This window comes from Odontomachus brunneus, unplaced genomic scaffold (genome assembly GCF_010583005.1).
Source record: "Odontomachus brunneus isolate Ranch 3 - 2012 unplaced genomic scaffold, Obru_v1 Obru_scaffold_117, whole genome shotgun sequence".
Classification (NCBI taxonomy): Eukaryota; Metazoa; Arthropoda; class Insecta; order Hymenoptera; family Formicidae; genus Odontomachus; species Odontomachus brunneus.
This window is the reverse complement of record NW_022639567.1, coordinates 563,608-579,273: the sequence shown is the minus strand read 5'-3', so window position 1 is coordinate 579,273 and position 15,666 is coordinate 563,608. Positions and strand designations below refer to the sequence as shown.

At 35.0% G+C, this 15,666-nt stretch overlaps 1 protein-coding gene across 1 annotated transcript; it reads left to right on the top strand.

The window, feature by feature from the left end:
• The first annotated feature begins 180 nt into the window (after window positions 1-180).
• Window positions 181-8,358, top strand: LOC116849490 (nuclear pore complex protein Nup107-like). Its single transcript, XM_032826683.1, has 7 exons — window positions 181-654; window positions 1,462-1,946; window positions 3,317-3,524; window positions 3,722-4,575; window positions 6,136-6,453; window positions 7,008-7,259; window positions 7,591-8,358. Exons 1-7 carry the CDS (start codon window positions 354-356, stop codon window positions 7,690-7,692), a joined length of 2,520 nt encoding a protein of 839 aa, XP_032682574.1. The 5' UTR covers window positions 181-353; the 3' UTR covers window positions 7,693-8,358.
• Window positions 8,359-15,666: the final 7,308 nt, after the last annotated feature.

Here is a 15,666-nt window from a genome sequence, read left to right as displayed (position 1 = left end):
CTACGTTTATTGGTCGAACAAGTACTTAAAAGCTTTATGATTGGCTAGTAGAGACCTATGACGTCATTAATCGCTCTCGGAGCGATTAACCCAGGGTCAGTCGAACACATTATAAGAATCGGGCATCTCTAATCTGAACACATCCTTAGTAGTAGAATACACCCGGGTAGGGAATCTGAACGCAACCCTGCATGGGTTTTGCGCCCTGAAACAGAACGCGGCCATTATGAAAACGCGCGTACCGGCGTGTTTGTTTGTGCTAAGTAACCTCTCTGTACGTGAAATTTTCAGTTTCTAATCGCTAATTAAAGGACTTTTATTAAATATCGATAGTGTATTGTGACAAGTAAAAAATGGAGCTATTAAACGATACCAAGGATAGTTTCGATCAATCATTTCGGTTGTTAAGCCAACAAAATATTCATCAAAAATCGTTACTGAGGTTAAATAATGATATTAGTATCAGAGAAATGATGGAAGACAGCACAGCGACTGGAATAATTTTGAAAGCGAATGAACCGTGGCGAGAAGCCAAGACTAAGCTTTACTATGATTTCTTACAAAGCATGCAGTCGCATTTTTCTGAAGCACAAGTCTTCGATACTGTTGCTGATTTTATACAGAACTGTACAGATACGTTGGATATAATAAGAGGTATAATTTTATATAGTACCTTATTGTAATATTATTATTGTAAACAATATATCAATAATAATGATGTATTAATGATCCTTATGCTGAACTTGCTTTCATAGATAAAAGTACCTCTAAATGTCACTTCTATACTTTCTGATTGGCTTATAAGCATATTTACAGATACTTTTATTGATAAAAGAAAATTCAGAATGAGGATTAATGTATCAAATTTCATTAAAACCAAGAATAAATAATAACTAATTAATTAGTTAAAAGTTAAGTAAAACAGTTAATAACTTTAATTTAGTTCATTTTAAATAAATCAAAGTTTAACTTAAAGTAGTAATTTTTTCAAATGTATTAACTTTGACTTATTAACTTGTTTTATATAAATTAACATAATTCTTCAATATTCAAATCAGGACTAGCTACGCGTTTACAATATAAAACAAGAAAAATCCATAATTTTATATGCAAATGTTTTGTTTCTTTGAACACCATGTTCTTTTCTCATATCTTAAGCTCAAAATAACTTATATTTTGTTATAAAAGACTATCTTTTTATTATTTCACATAAATTAAACCTATGATTAAAAAGTTAATTATTCAGAAAAACATTACTTTGCATAATTAACTTAACTTTAATAAATTAATTCAATTTTAACTTAACTTTTGGTTTTTATTTATGTGATTTTTAACATAACTAAGTTATATTTATAAATCAATTATAAAACAATTATAAAACTATTATAAAAAAATAGTTTTGAACTTAGTTAAGAACTATATTACTTATCCAATCTTGAGTTAAAATATTGTTCCTTGTAGGTATGCAATCAAAAGTTGAAAACACTGAAATAGCAGAAGAGGAAACCTCCTTGGAAAGTGAGAGAAACACCTGGAGATTGATATATTGCCTTTACCAGAATCGTATAACCAGTGCTGGTCTATCTACTCAAATGGAACATGATGCACATATAAACAGTAATTACATCTCTGAAAAAGATGTTATAGAAAATTTATACAAATCTGAAAGTTACATTAGGGAGTACCAGTTGATTATTGACTGGTTAGAGAAGAATGCTCTGGATCAAGCAGATAGATATCCTTCTATAGAGCTTTTTACTGATAAGACAATAGCCTGGGAAAACACAGTTCATCAGTTGCAAAATCGAAATTTAGGAATTACATTTGGCTCATCTAGACCTATAGTGTCATCCCTTGACCCTGATGGACCTATACGGGAAGGTAAGCCATTGCATGATCTGGACAGAGAAGATGATGCCAGACTCGAAAAGAGAATGTTTATAGAGGTATGTTTATTTGCAACTTATACATATTTTGATAAATATATTCAGAAATGGTTATATTTGACTGAATCTTTTTAGTTTGAGATATATCATAAGAAAGATGGTTCAAAATATAATGCCCAAAAAAAAACCAACAAAATTACACTGTAACTTTGACGACATGATTTAGTCAACATATATTATCAAGGTCATAGTTTTGAGTAACAAAAATTTTCTATCCATTGTTCAATGAAAATTTATTAACAAAAGAATTTAAAAAAATCTTATTGTTAATGTTCACCTTAAAATACATAATTTGCTGATGTATATGTAGAAATAGTATATGTATTGATGGAGGAAAAAGAGTTCCTACTTGTTATTCCCAACTCTAAAAGAATCTAACTTAATCCAATAATCTATTATATTTCTTTTGTAAAAATATTGTAAATAAACAGTCATAGCGATTTTTAGTTTTCACTATCACTCTCAATATTTAAAATAAATAAAATACTTTTAAACACCATCTTTATTTTGAGAAAGAGATAAGAACTCGCAAACGAAGATATCAATCAAAAAATAGGAAAAAGGGCAATTTGAGTTGAAGTACAGAGTTGAAGTACAAGACCGAAATAATATTAAGTAGTTAATTAATATTGAGAAGTAGCCGTCATAACTTTGTTGAGTTCAGCTGAAAGTAAACCGATCCTGTCAACGATCAGACGTGGCGATGTTATCGTTGATAGGATCGGTTTACTTTCAGCTGAACTCAACAAAGTTATGACGGCTACTTCTCAATATTAATTAACTACTTAATATTATTTCGGCAACGGTCTTGTCAGCTTTAATATTGCGATTAACATTCATGTTAAGTTACGCAGGTCTTTAACTAATTGTAATGCGTTCGTGTCGTAAACCTTGAGTTTTTTATTATCACTGAAGAGGGTTTATGGTTGAGCCGAAACGTATAATTGTTTTATATTGATTATTCATTGATTGTTCAATAAATATTACACGATTTCCTAACACAAGGAAGGTTTTTTACCCATATGGTATATAGCACTGTGCTTCAACTCGAATTGCCCTTTTTCCTATTTTTTGATTGATATCTTTATTTTGCGTCGCCAAAGTTATCATAATATCTCCAAAGAACCAAGTAGAAGATAGTATTAATTGTTGAGATGTAATTAAGTAAAATTACAAATTTTGAAACTTTTATTTTGTTATATCTCGACTATCTCAATGTTATTTCCCACTTTTTTTTTCTAGATATCAATCATCTTTTCTACAATATATCTTAAATTTAGTGAGAGATATGATTTTTTCAGAATATTTACCAAAATCTTTCAACAAAATGATCTATCTTGTGACATTTTGAAAAAAAATGTATGTCATAGGTACGTTGTGGGCGTCTTCAAAAAGCACAAGCATTAGCCATGCACTGTGGTCAACCTTGGAGAGCTGCGTGTTTATTAGGATGGATTCCCAATCACGATCCAAATTATAATATCCCACTGACAGACACAAAATTGCCAATCGAAGGAAATCCTGACAGAAGTCTTTGGAAATTATGTGCCTGGAAGATGTCTCAAGATAAACGCGTAGGTAAAGACATCTTTGATGAATATTGATCATCAGCTGATATTATTTCAAAATTCTCTGAAGAAAATTCCATAATTTGTTATTAAATTTCTTATGACATGTATTACAAGTAGAATAATTAACATTGTACTTATTTGTGTAGATGTGCATCTAGAGAAATATAATAATAATAATAATATAATATTTTTTTATTGAAACAGGTGTGTTCTACCGTGCCATATACGCGAGTCTATGTGGCAATATTCAACTACTATTACAGATAGCATCATCTTGGCAAGATGCATTGTGGGCATACGTGAAGAGTCTCCTGGACATCAAAGTCGAGTCGGAAATAAGAGCGACTATGGCGAGGATTTACACAGTTATGCCAGAAGAATACTGGAAAAACGAAATCGCTTTGGAAGACGCGTTTAAAGAGCTGCATGCTTCGAAAAATCCTCTGATACGTGTGCAGTCTAACAAACCTGATCATTTGATCCAGAAATACATAATACTGGACCAAACGTCGAAGTTAATGGGGGAAATTGAAAGTATGGTAGACAGTGGTCTCTGCGACTCGCAATTTCTCAGATTCTTGGCGCATTTGATATTGTTTTTCAGACAAATTGGAAGAAGTACGAAGGACAAGATCGAAAATAAAGTATTACTAGCGTACGTGCGTGTTCTCATCGAGATGGGCGACTCGACTTTAATTGCATTCTATACAGCCACATTGCCGCAAGAAGATCAGATAACCAACTATGCTTCTTATTTGGAGCGTGTCAAAGAACATGAAGAGCGTAAGAAGTGTCTACGTGCCGCAGAGGACGCCAACTTGAATGTGGAAGCGATCACGAAATTGGTGGTAGAAAATATACGTAAGAAGAACTTGGAATCTGATCCAACAGACCTGAAAGGAACCGTCACCGATGCGGACATTGAGAAGATCAACGCGCTAGACTGGCTAATCTTCTATCAAAATCAGCGAGAAGAAGCTCTGTGGCAAACAAATGCGCTTATTAGATACTTCCTGACTAACGAGAAGATCGATGCGGCACGGAAAGCGTTTAATAAGGTATTAATTGAAGAATCCATTATTATAGCTATCACAATAGTTGTGTTTAATAGAAAGAGCAGCTGAACAAGCGGTTTGCATTGCGTTGTTAATTTTTCACTGAGCGACATTTAGACCCGTATTTGTAGTCGTTATTAAAAACATGGTCCACGTGAAATACTCCAATCTGAATTTAAAATTAGATTTGAGTTCTTTATTTAAATCATGATATGCGACATTACATTTATAATCGCAATTTAACTGGAAAACTTTCATCTGAGTCTAGATTAAAATCTGGATATCTCACTTAAAGCACATTTTAGGTAATGACTATTAATACAAGTTTTAGGCCTGTATTAGGAGGATTAAAGGATCAGATTGCCTGAAAATCGTGCTTGTTCTTTCACAATTTTTTATGACAAATTGAATGAATATACGAAAGTGTTTGACGTATATTTATACAATATAAAGAGAAGAAAAATATAATTTTGATGATCAAATACTCAATATAAGTGTATGGTACATGCAGTTAAAATATATTTTGTTTTTCTTTTCAAGGTCATTTTGCAGTAATATCTTGACTCTTGATGGTTTAATTAAGCTGAATTTTAGGTAGAAAATTTTCGTAAGCTTATCGTTATCGTGTGAACCACTATAATAGAAATTGAGTAAAAGTTAATAAAATTGCAAATATCTTAATGGAATATTATTAAATTTTCAGTTCTTTTATAGTAAAAAAATTAATATTTAAAAATTAAATATTTTCACGATTTTGTCAGTGGTTTGCACGATAACAACAAGCTTACGGAAATTTTCTATCTAATATTCAGCTTAATTGAGCCACCAAAAGTCAAGATATTATTGCAAAATGACGACATTTAAAAGAAAAACAAAATATATTTTAACTGCGTGTACCATACACTTATATTGAGTATTTGATCATCAAAATTATATTTTTCTTCTCTTTATATGTTGTATAAATACACGTCAAAATAACACTTTCGCATATTCATTCAGTTTATCATAAAAAATTGTGAAAAAACAAGCACGATTTTCAGGCAATCTGATCCTCCAGTCCCCTTAATAGTCTAATTATTACTTAAAGCTCATCTCAAGTGAGATATTCAGATTTAAATTCAGAGTTAGATCAAATTTCTTCAGTTGAATCTCGATAAATAAAGGAAAAAACGTCAAATATATCATAAATTAACTAAAAGATTTGAATCAAACTCTGAATAAAAATCTGAGTATCTCATATGAGACAAGTTTCAAGTGACAAATATTAATGTGAGTCTTAGTAGAGTTTATGCTTTTACAATATTTAGTAAGTGTAATCCAGTGTATTAAAAGTATGCTGGAAAAAATAACGACTGTTTAGTAAACATGTTGGAAAAGTGTAAACCATTAGTGTTGTTCAGCAAAAGATCTTACAACAATTCCAAAGCTGCTGGCAATGCAGGATAAAATGTTTTTTTTTCTGCTGAACGCAGTCAACAATTCATTTCTTTTCATAATCCGATAGGTCCTTGACAAGTCGCTTTTTTTGTTAATATATAATTCAATGGTATCTATATTTTGCAGATTCCATCAGATTCAATCGAGTCAGTTGTGGCCGAATATCCGAGTATGGAATGCACGCTCACAAATATTACTATGACGAATAATTTATCCAGAAAAGCGGCCTCGTCCATACGAGAATATCTGTGTTACAAAACGTACCTCGATGCTCAGGAGGGTTTCAGTGAATGGTTCTCGCATTATCATCATGGCAAACCCGCGCCTTTGGAAGAATTACCGGCATATGCCACGTTTACGGAAAAAGTTGCATACGATCACAGAAAGACGCAGTACAACGTGGAATTGGAAAGATGGAAGTGTACGATGCAACATCATACCAAAGTATGCGAGAAGTGTTGCACAGAGTTACAATGATTACGTTTACACGGCAGCCTAAAAACGGATTTAATAATATCTGTACAGAGTGGCTAGCTCACATGACTATAATGAAATCAATTTGTCTATTGCCGACGTTGGAACTATTAGTGTATTATATGTTGCATAGTATATTTAACAAATTGCTTATACATGTAAGTTAAAACTAATTAATAATTCCCGGATACTTAATTCTTATTGTTTTTACTTTAAATATGAGTATTGAAACTTTCAACATAGAATATATATATTTTACATATGCATATATATTTTTATTTTTTAAAACTTTAAATACTCGCATTTTAAGATTAAAACAATAAACGATAAGAATGTTCAGAATTGGGAACGTGTCGGGGATTGGTATTTTTTACCTTAACATCGACAATTATTAAATCAGTTTTATGCTGTTCACTTAAATGTAATCATGGTATTGCTACTATGGATGTTACTAAATCATTAAAATTGCCATTTTAACGTAGTCAGTGAAATAAACAAGAATATAAAGCTTTGTCTTGTTACAGGCTGTGAAACAATTGTTATTTAACGTTCTGTTGTTCCCCGACGGTGGTTGGCTTATCGATTCCAAGAGCAGCAGCGACGAGCCGTGCACGCCCGAGGACGAGCTCAGGGATCATCAGTTGGAAAAGCTGCGCGAGCTTTGTATACCTAAAGTCACGCTTTTGCTACACTCCGTTATGTCCGAGATGAACGAGCATGCAAATTGCATTCAGCTCGCCGACATACTCGCGTCCGAGCAATATCAATTGTACAAAGTATGTGTTGATAACACGCTGATTCTTATAACGTATTTAAATATGAATATTTTTTTGCATAGATGTATATTGTGCATATAATGAAGCAATAACTATTACTATTTGAATATCTTCAAAACAAAAAACAAAAGTAACTTCCAGATCTGTGAAGCTATTCCACTTAGAAAATAACGTCTATTGTCCTAATATTCTTTTTTTTCTAGATAGATAGAGGAGCGGTTTTGAAGATCGCATTTATTTTTTGCTTCGAAGATATTGTGCTAATAGTTATTGCCTCATCTTTTGTACAACGGCATGTATATATTAACTTACCGATTAACTTTGTATACAGGTATTTTCCAAGGGCAGACTACGCGAGGTATTCAAGAAGATCTGCGAATCCTCTCTCATCTTGATGGACCAAAAGAAAGATCCCTGGGGATATCCGAAATAAAACTTGAAGTTTTACGTATTGCTTTGTAAATTCGCGTGTACCGCGTGTATAATTGATATGAGCGCTCAGACGTTTACCGTCGCTTCTGATTGTCACTACAAACGTGTACAGGTAGTCTATATCTTTCTTCTCTCTCGCTCGTCTTCTTTTTTATAAAACCAGTTTATTGTCAACCACAAGAAGTGAATATAAAATTTGATATAATGTTCAATAATTCATAATCATAATATATCATATACTTCGTGATTACGTAGATGCTCCTTTTACCCAATCGTTAATAAATGTAGCGCTATCAAAGCCATTAAGATTAACGTGTGGGGGGTGTGTGACGAAACTCATAACCGATAAAAGAGCAGAACATCCTGAGATACATTTCGCAGCGACACTTAGAAACTTCGAATGACAGTTATGACAGATACACCAGCTCTGATCTCGCATTCTCACCGTCTCATATCGATATCGGGTATACAAGGATTCGCGCACAACGACGAGAATCGACGAGTACCGAATTGCAAGAATATTATATCGCGAACAAAAGCGATACACTCCTCGTGTCCAGATCTAAACAAATCGTCGTATCAATACGTTACAGAGTCTCGTAATGATATGATTCTCATTGTATATTTTCTATTCTAATGTTTCAAAGTGGATAATGTTTCTTCTCGACGACAGCAGTCTTCTTTTCGCAAATTTTCCTCCCATCCTTTCGAAAATCATAGCATTTTTTCTTTTTTTTCTCTTTCTTTTTCTCTTGAAACTCCGACGCGTGCACCTTTCCTAATTAACACTATGACGTTTAACTTATTAGACACACGCATATGCTACGTATAGACTATATAAGAAAATTAACATTCGATCAAGAGAGAGAGAGTGCGACAACTCTCGAAACAATCGGAATTTTTTGCAACGCTCGCGTACTCTCTACGACCAGTCGTCATCGTCGTCGTCATCGTCGTCACCGTCGTCGGCCGTTAGATTCTTTTTTACCTTACGAGATATGTCGAATTTTTAAACGGTAAAGATTGACTTCTCATTGAGTGTTTTACATGTGGTTGCCCACGACGATGCGGTGTCGTGCGCGCGCTGATATCTTAACATCTCTTAGACGAACTTACATCTCGACGACGAGTAAAAGGGATATGCATCGTTTAGAACAACTCCCGCCAGAGATGCGAAAAGAAACATCGTGCGAATTTCATCCTGATACGCGAGTATCGCGAGATGGATTCGTTCTGCGATTGCTCGGTCACGACCGAGGACGCGAAAGATATGTTACACGTATCTTGACCGCGTTTTCTCCCCGAAGGATAACAAGATCTCAAGGAGCTTCGAGAACTCTACAATATATCAAACAACAATGAGACCCGAGGAAGGAAGTCTACGGAAGTGAAAAGAAAAGGAGAACAGGAAAGGAGAACACTCAAGCGTCTCCCAAGAGGCTTCTTCCTTCCCGAAACACTTTTCAGCCGTTCGCGATTGCCTGCAAATTTACTTGGCGAGTTACAGTAATTATAAACGGACAGATTGGATCGAATCCTTGTTCTTTGCTCGCGAGTGATCGCGACGGGAATTATTGCCTCCCGTCTCCGTCAGCATCGCGCGTGCCGTCGCCGGCGCGGAATCCTCACGACGAAAAGGGAGGACGTGCGTCGCGCTCAACGCCGGCTGCACGGTGCTGAATTTAAACTCGTATATAGCTTGACACGCCTCGAAGAACGCTCGATCGCGCTCTTTGCGAGATAAATTCGTTCGCGCGCGCGCATCCACTCGAAGTTAGGAAGATACGAGTGCCGTGTCCCTCGATTTAGATAAAGTCTGCGATAACGATTAGACGATTAGTGGAGTTAATTGTTAGTTAAGCTAGCCTAACACGTAAACGTTGAAGAGAAACAAAGGGGTTGACAATTCGTACGTTCTGCGGAATACAATTCGACACGCGCGGTCGGCGTAAAGAGAGAGACGATCGAATTTTGTTCGCCTACTAATCCGTTTACACTCTCTACGAGACGTCCTACTCGCTAGCAGGGATGCGCATATTTTTTTCTCCTTTTCTTCGTGTGCGGAACGATATGCCTAAGAGAGAGAGAGAGAGAGAGAGAAAGAGCGCTTCAAGATGAGCGTTCTTCGACTTTTCTCGGACTTCTCTCAATGATAAAACGTGAATCATCGACTCTCTCGTTTCTTCTGCGAGGTTCGGCTGCAGCAACATCGGTCTGCGTTGTTAAACTTTAAGTATACCCAGATAGACAGAGATGCTAAATATAGCATACATACAGAGAGAACGATTTGTTGAATCAAATAAACATTTCTTTGGAATAGTCCAAACAAATTATTTGGTTGACACAACAAAAATATTTCTTTGGAACTAAGCCGCAAATAAATATTTTTGTTGCGTCAAACAGAATTTTGTTCGATTAATAGAAAAATTCGTTTGGACTGCTTCCAAAGAAGCATTTACGTCATGAAAATTGTAGCAATATCGCAGTGATATTCTGATGCCATGAAAATTGCTTATTTCACTAAGAAAAAAGCGAATTTAACCCGGAATTGTCGTAATAGTTAAAAGAGAGTAAACGTTTTGATTAAAAATAAACGTAATGTACGAAATGATATTTCATAAAACTTATTTTAAATATGTTTTATGCTATTGCATCACAAAATATATGTGATTACACATTGAGTGTGTACACAGAGAGAACGATTTGGTTGAATCAAATCGTTCATATTTGATTCAACCAAATCGTTCTCTCTGTGTACACACTCAATGTGTAATCACATATATTTTGTGATGCAATAGCACACAACATATTTAAAATAAGTTTTATGAAATATCATTTCGTACATTACGTTTATTTTTAATCAAAACGTTTACTCTCTTTTAACTATTACGACAATTCCGGGTTAAATTCGCTTTTTTCTTAGTGAAATAAGCAATTTTCATGGCATCAGAATATCACTGCGATATTGCTACAATTTTCATGACGTAAAGTGACTTCTTTTATGTACTGAGAAAATTCTTCTTATGTGAGAACGCATATTTGCATATTTGTACTGGTCACTAAGTACACAATTGCCAAAATATGTTTCAACAAACATGATGACGTCAAAAGACGTATCAATGACGTATTATTGACGCTCGAGACGTCATTTGACATTATCATGTTTGCTGGGGTCTATCTGGACAGTTTAGACAGAGGAAAAGAAGTAAGTAATTGACTCTAATGTTGTTGCAATCAAACCCAATATTCACGCTCTGCACACCGCGAAAGGAATATCTCGTAGGACACAACAATTGAAAAGATGTATATCGCAGAAATGTAATATAATTCGACTTCGTTTTCCTGTGTATACAGGGTGTCTGACAATTTACGCCTACTATTTGCATAATCCTAGTTTTTATGAAAATTGGGCATTGTTTTTCTTAGCAAAAACACCAAGGCATTGATAATTACCGGAAGAAAGTGGAGATTTTCGCGAATTAAGCTTGGGGCAACCAAATGGATAACAAAGTGATTCTCTTTCAATTTCACGTGGATTTTATTTTAACCGAATTTTAATCTGAGGCTTAGCTTCAAAGATATGTTGAAAATTGTATAATATAAATAATGATTTCCCTCGACGTTTTTACTGAGGAAAAATTGTCAAAAATTTTTGTGAGGAATAGCGCTGTATAAATAATAGGCGCGAATTTCCGGACACCTTGTATATAAGGGATTGATGTAAAAGGTTTATCATTTTTCTATTGAACTCTTGTGGGATGTATTTGAGTATTAAAAATGAAATAAGAAGTCCTCTTTAAAAAATATATGTAAATGTTGTCGATGTAACAAATAACAATCGATATGTTCATTTTGCTCGTATTAATCCATTAATAATCCATTTATTAATTGACTCATTAATAATGGTAATAATAAATAGAAAATTTTTATAATTAACATATTTATAATAGAAATATTCTTATAAAAATAGAAAATTCTTCAAAATTATTCAACTGAAATTATTCAATAATTGAATAATTCAATTTATTTTAAAAAATTGATTTTTTTCAATTTCAAAATTCAATTTATTGAATAATTTCGAAGGATTTTCTATTTTAATATAAGAATCGTATTCTTATTATATATTTTCTTTAATTGTAAGAATTTCCTATTTTACTTAACAAACACGACAAACCTTTTGCACCAAGCAAAAATACATATTGACAACACCTCGTTCTTTCCTTAAAAATACGAACTCTAAAATAAACATTTTATTCCCTTACAAGAGCTATCCGAATCGCTTCGTCGAGTGATCGCGCAGATCGTTCATATTCAAGCCCATGACCCTCTCTACAGTGTATTATCTGAAATATTGTATCTGCGCGTGTACGAAGTTGTTCGGTTCTCGAGACTTATCGAGTAACATGTGCGAAAAAGAGAAGAAACGCAAGCAGACACGAAAGTCCTGCAACGCCGCGTCTCGCGTGCGTCCGACGCTAAGATCACGCGTACGGCAATGTAAACGCGAAGTGATAGCCGCTTGTTCCAACTTGGTTGGTTCGCCACGCGACTTCGACGTTCACGTGAGAGAACAGTACACGGAGGTCGCTCATCACGGAGTTGCAAGAGCTTCCCGATCAGTCCAAGTATCGACGCGTTCACAACTAGGCTCGATGTATCGTTACAAAGTAAAAATCGTGATATACTTTCAGTTTGGATCGAGCCGTCGTTCAAAAATCTTTTCACGTACAGTGAGTAGAGACTTCGAAAAACGTATGAAATCTAATGTGTCGTACAATTAGAACTAAACGCGCGCTAAAGACGTCTTACCAAAGATCTTTGTAAAATCTATCGTTAGTGTGTACGTGTATATGTGTGCGTGTGCCTGTGTGTGATCACGCAGCTGCTCTCCCTTCCCTCGTCATGCAACCCAGCGTTTATGGGGGAAAAAAACGCGCAAACGCTCGCTCGATCAGCACAATTATAACGCGAGACAGAGACGTTCCACTCTATCCCGCCGCACGCCGCACTTTTTGAATTTGTCGCTCCACGCGCCCTTACGTATAATATAATTGTGTATGGATGGAAGCTTATAAGTAGATCGTTTTTTTTTTTTTTAGTATATGTTAATTCAAAGGTAGGATCTAGAGTTGTAAACATTACGCGCTAAATATATCGCTAACAATTCGAAATCACGTTTGAAACTGTACAACATTGACGACGGTGGCCGCTCACTCGCGGTGCCGGACGACACCGTTAATACGTTGAATTTAGTTTCACCGGAGGTGCGCCTCCGTGAAATAAGTTTCTCGCCAATCCTTCATCCCGCTTGTTTCTTTTTTTTTCCCTTTTTTTCTTTACGCATTAATGTACATATAGCCGAAAAGTTGTTCTTAGAACCTAAGCTATTATTTGTCTCTTATGAACTAACAACTTGGGACGTCATCGGGCTGCTCCTGGAAAGGCGGATATGCGATTCAGCCCCGACCGGCTGAAGAAGTCACGTAAGTTAAACTGTGAGTATACAAGTGAAACTCTAGTCAGCTCTCATAAATACATCGAAAGGATCAGTTGATGAAAATATATACAGGGTGAGGCAATCATCATTTCTACTTCGAATGTCCTCGAAATATGAGAGTGAGAGAACAATTTGTCTAACAAAGAAATCACATGGTACAGAAATGATCGTTTTATGGCGGTAACGTTTTTCTTTCTAGATGAAATAAAAAATAGAAATAGAAATTTCAGTTTAATGATCTGAAGAAATCACCTTTGTTTTTTATCTCGAAAATACTCACGATATTCGTTATTGCTTCACTCTGTATACACGAGTCTCCTTTTACTCCGCGTAATTTTGCAAAATCAACTTCGGACAAAATGACAATCGGGAGAGACACGTACACAAGAAAATCCCAAAGAGGATATTTATCTTTCATCCACTTGTGATGATTTGAGCTAACGCCGGAATTTATTTCGGCTTACAACTTCGTTAATCGCTGAAATTATAATGAAATTTTACTCGCATCACACTACGAGTGATATATTTATCTATATGTTATTGTCTATATATATATATATGTATATATATATATATATATATATATTGTCTGTACATATATATCATGCGTATGGAACATTTCACCTACGCAACTTACGAGTTATGCTTTATTGCGGAATTATACATGGTTTTATCTGTTTCATACATTTATATACGCAAAGGATCGATCCGTACACCACACGTGACACGTTATGTGAGGATCGGTGAGTTCTGATTACAATGACTTGAAAAGAAGATGAAGAAAAACGAACAACATTAACCAACCCTTTCACGGAGCAGCCCGCTTTTATTGTAGATCCTGCAAGTTGATAATTTATTATTGTCATTCACAGAAGTAGGACCTTTATCCGCTTACAAACTAGAATCTGTTACTTTCGAACGATCCTCTTAGAAAAAACGAACGAATGAAAAATATAGCGATAGCCTACGGTCTCGAGCAAAGATCTCGCTTATTGATCGGGATTGCTCTCTCGAGTATTGTCATATCGAAATTTAGCGACACAAACATCGATTAAATGTCCTTATTTGTCACTTATTTATTACACGGTAATTAGTGCGAGTCTCTACGTTAACGTCCCTTAACGTGTTAACTCTCTTTGCCGTTCGTAAAGCTAGATAAGTAAGTTTATTTTTTTCGTTTCAGAGATTTCTATGTTGTATATGTATGATAAAATTTGTGTGGATGTATCTGTGTGTGTATTTGTGTGTGTAATGCTCATGTAATTAAATACAGACTGGTCTTCGTGCGATAAGCGATTGAATAGCAAAGAATTTTCTGCTGCGAATTTTGTGGACACCCTGGCACTTGGGAGCTGGACACACATTTTGCGACTTAACATTAGAGAGACGTATTACGCTAAGCCCTCTCTATCCTAAATTGATTATGTTTTCCGCTGATTTCTCTTGGTTGCACGTCTTGCATCCCTTGCACGTTTTATGCACGCAACGATATACCTATGAGTATTAGTCACAGGCTGCCTTTCGATACTTTCTTTTTAATAATGGCACGCGCTTCCTTCTCCTTCTAATTAATGTTATTGTAACAGTCCCGACGTAAGTGCAACGCGATTAAAACGGCACCTGACATTTAACGGAAATGGCGCGCATAAAAATGGCTTCTCGTGTGCGATTTCTTAGAGAACAGCCTGTAGCTTCACTCATGTGATACGCTTGACGCACAAGAGACCAGTTCCAAAGTACTACGCGGTGTCCCTTGTCCGAGAGTGGGTCCTAATCCTTGTATAATTAAAGACATTTATTATTTGTACCCAAGGCACATTTCAAACTTTCACTCCGTTTTAGGAAGGTCCACTCTATAGTATATACATATAGCATTGTTACACGTACAGGGAATAGTTTGTATCTTGCATCTCCCTCTTAAATATTACTTTTACTTTACTTTCTTGTACATAACTCGCATTTCGTTAGCAATCTCTCTCTTTAGCTCTCTTTCTTTCTTACTTTCTCCTTCCCTCCCTCTCTCTTTCTTTCTTTTGTTAACTATTCTACATATTATTGTCAAGTCGACAGCATTTATAAATGTATATCTTACGTACTATCGTGTCGATTTAAAGTTACATTAAGATCAACTATAGCTTTGTGCAAAATTTACATTGTACACGCATCGCTGATGCATCTTCGTTCTCTCGCATCAAATTTACGCGTATAGTTGTATGTTGATCATTCGGATATACGTTATCCTTCCCCCTGATAAAGAATACTTTATTGTCAGAATTTCATTGGTTGCTCAGTTCTGATCAGTTATTATTGTCTGACATTTTCTGCATTATTATTGTCAAGTCTGCATTATTATTGTCTCCAGCTTCATTTTATAATCGTTAAAGAATATTGAAATTTCATATCCCTGTGTACATGTTCAAACGTGTAAACGTGTATCCGTGTCTGTATATATATATATATATATATATATATATATAT

What these genes read in the sequence shown, in the direction of transcription:
- LOC116849490 (XM_032826683.1), top strand. Translation starts at nt 354, where the DNA reads ATGGAGCTATTAAACGATACCAAGGATAGTTTCGATCAATCATTTCGG. An exon ending in GTCTCAAGATAAACGCGTAG is followed by an intron (nt 3,525 to 3,721) that starts GTAAAGACATCT and finishes TTATTGAAACAG; the next exon opens with GTGTGTTCTACCGTGCCATA. An exon ending in AGCAATATCAATTGTACAAA is followed by an intron (nt 7,260 to 7,590) that starts GTATGTGTTGAT and finishes CTTTGTATACAG; the next exon opens with GTATTTTCCAAGGGCAGACT.